Consider the following 2,862-nt stretch of genomic DNA (forward strand, 5'->3'; position numbering starts at 1 on the left):
CTGTGTCTCTCTCTCTCTCTCTCTCTCTCTCTCTCTCTCTCTCTCTCTCTCTCTCTCTGTCTCTCTGTCTGTGTCTCTCTCTCTCTCTCTCTCTCTCTCTCAGGAGACTATCACCATGGCGATGTTGACCACTCTTCTGCTTCTCAGCGCTGTCTTTGCTCTGGGAGATGCAAGGGATAGCAGCGGTATTCTGACCAAAGGTTTTGGTGACCTGTTCACACTCATCAGATTTTATTTGATGTTATTGTTGCAACCTTAACACCTAGTGACCTAGGTTTTGGTTTAACAGTCACTGGACCCCGAGCTCCTGGTTGGGGCCCCCGTCGTATTCGCTAAAATAGAATTATTTTATAGGTCTGTTGTGGTTTCATAGTTCTGAAACTGATCTAGGTTCGTTCAGTTTGAAATTTAAAGGCAATGTTCCGTCTTCAGCAGAGACAGCATTCACGGTAAACGCTGCATGCAAACTGCTCAATCTGAAATTACCTTAAAATTTCTAGCATGGAATCTGTAACGCTGATTGAATAGATCCCCAAGTCTTTTAAAAAGCATTCTGAAATAATGTTATTTTATTATTAATCTTTAATCTTTCTAAATGATGATCTCTTCCCCCCTACAGAGTGTGATCACAGAGTCTGCCCACCTGGCTGGCCCTGCGATGCGACACACTGCTATCACTACGTCCCCGTCCAGACCACATGGCCAGAGGCAGAGGTACCTGGATGTCTGCTGTACATAATCTAGAAGCCTGGTCTGAAAAGCACTATAGTTGGACTAGTGAGGAGGCTATTTCCATCCCTGTCTGGTGGCCATACAGGGTTGCAGTTGACTCTGTATGTTCAACTATATCATGACTTGCCATTCCTTCTATTTATCTTTATATTCTACCTGTCTCCTCGTCTCTCCCCTCTCTCTCTGTCTCTCTCTCTCTCTCTCTTTCTGTCTCTCTCTCTCTCCCCTCTCTCTCTCTCTCTCTCTTTCTGTCTCTGTCTCTGTCTCTCTCTCTCTCTCTCTCTCTCTCTCTCTCTCTCTCTCCCCCACCCCTCACTCTCTCTCTTTTTCTCTCTCTCTCCTCGTCCTTCTCTCCTCGTCTATCTCTCTCCACTCTCTCTCTCTCTCTCTCTCTCTCTCTGTGTCTCTCTCTCTCTCTCTCTGTGTCTCTCTCTCTCTCTCTCTCTGTGTCTCTGTCTCTCTCTCTCTCTGTGTCTCTGTCTCTCTCTCTCTCTCTCTGTCTCTCTCTCTCTCTTTCTGTCTCTCTCTCTCTCCCCTCTCTCTCTCTCTCTCTCTTTCTGTCTCTGTCTCTGTCTCTCTCTCTCTCTCTCTCTCTCTCTCCCCACCCCTCACTCTCTCTCTTTTTCTCTCTCTCTCCTCGTCCTTCTCTCCTCGTCTATCTCTCTCCACTCTCTCTCTCTCTCTCTCTCTCTCTCTCTGTGTCTCTCTCTCTCTCTCTCTGTGTCTCTCTCTCTCTCTCTCTGTGTCTCTGTCTCTCTCTCTCTCTGTGTCTCTGTCTCTCTCTCTCTCTCTGTCTCTCTCTCTCTCTTTCTGTCTCTGTGTGTCTCTCTCTCTCCCCTCTCTCTCTCTATCCCCACCCCTCACTCACTCTCTGTTTCTCTCTCTCTCCTCTCCTCGTCTCTCTCTCTATCTCTCTGTCTCTCTCTCCCCTCTCTCTCTCTGGCTCTCTCTCTCTCTCCCCCTCTCTCCCTCTCTGTCTGTCTGTCTGTCTCTCTCTCTCTCTCTCCAGAGGAAATGTTTGCTCCTGGGAGGTAACCTGGCGTCAGTGCACAGCCTTCCCCAGTATCGTTTCCTTCAGTCTGTCATCAGTAATAGTACCGGGAAAGTCCAGCGCACCTGGATTGGAGCCAACGATGCCATCAAGGTCAGAAGCACCGTTTGTTCAACACTCCTGAAACATATAGGATGCATTGATTCTTGATGAATAGAACCTATAAAGGCCTGGTGGTGCCTTAACCCACATATCAGTTTGTTTTCTAAGCTTGTTATCTAATATTACAAACACTGTCTAGCTTCAAGCCATGGTTAAATCATGCTTATCTCATAGATGGTCAGTCCTGGTATCCATAGCTCTGTCTAGGAGTCTGAGAGTGGTTACATTTCTCCAGGTAACTACAGTGTGTATATATAGTGTTTACTGTCTGCTGGTGATGCATCGTCCTGTGTGCTCTGTAGGAGGGTCTTTGGCTGTGGAGCGACGGGTCCAGGTTTAACTACCAGAACTGGGCCCCGGGTCAACCCTCTAACTCCGACCCTTTTGTTGTGAAAGACAACACGAACGGCCGGGAGCATTGCATGGAGATGAATTATGGAGGTACATTCCTGTCCCCAGACTCGTCTCCCGCTCATTATACATCAATCATTTGGATAGTAGTAAAATACACCTTAAAGGGAATTTATTCCTTTTATAGCTACATATTTATAAAACAAAAATAATACCTACCTTTCTGTTTCTCTTTCCCAGCTTCCCGCGGTCAGAATGATGCCCCTTGCTGGCTCAAACGTCCATTCCTGTGTTCCAGTAAGCGCTGATGTCCACATTTTGGGAGAGGCTTCATTGGAGAAGCTCTCAGATTGTTTTAAATAAAGGCACCGTCTGCAATGTTACCTTTTGTTCAGTGGTCATTTATACAAAACACCAGCTGGAGCCAACTATGAAACTCTGTAGTGTGAAGTACCACATAACATCTTTGGTAAATGAAATGTTAATAACCTCTCTAGGGGAGTTGGGACAAAATCGTCCCACACTTTTCAACAGCCAGTGAAAAATCAGAGCACCAAATTTAAAACCACAAAATGTCATAATTCAAAGTTCTCAAACATAGGACTATTTTACACCATTTTATAGAT

At 45.9% G+C, this 2,862-nt stretch overlaps 1 protein-coding gene across 1 annotated transcript; it reads left to right on the top strand.

Moving 5' to 3' along the window:
* The first annotated feature begins 417 nt into the window (after positions 1–417).
* Positions 418–2,544, top strand: LOC123739381 (ladderlectin-like). Its single transcript, XM_082964608.1, has 5 exons — positions 418–449; positions 633–714; positions 1,742–1,876; positions 2,188–2,326; positions 2,477–2,544. The coding sequence occupies exons 1-5, from the start codon at positions 418–420 to the stop codon at positions 2,542–2,544; spliced, it is 456 nt and encodes a 151-aa protein (XP_082820734.1).
* The last annotated feature ends 318 nt before the right edge of the window (positions 2,545–2,862 follow it).

This window comes from Salmo salar, chromosome 18 (genome assembly GCF_965601325.2).
Source record: "Salmo salar chromosome 18, fSalSal1, whole genome shotgun sequence".
In the NCBI taxonomy this organism is placed as follows: domain Eukaryota; kingdom Metazoa; phylum Chordata; class Actinopteri; order Salmoniformes; family Salmonidae; genus Salmo; species Salmo salar.

Excerpts from the sequence above, each read along its gene's own strand:
- LOC123739381 (XM_082964608.1), top strand. The coding sequence starts at position 418 with ATGTTCCGTCTTCAGCAGAGACAGCATTCACG. Across the intron at positions 450-632 it reads CAGCAGAGACAGCATTCACG|AGTCTGCCCACCTGGCTGGC; the intron begins GTAAACGCTGCA and ends GTGTGATCACAG. Across the intron at positions 1,877-2,187 it reads GAGCCAACGATGCCATCAAG|GAGGGTCTTTGGCTGTGGAG; the intron begins GTCAGAAGCACC and ends TGTGCTCTGTAG.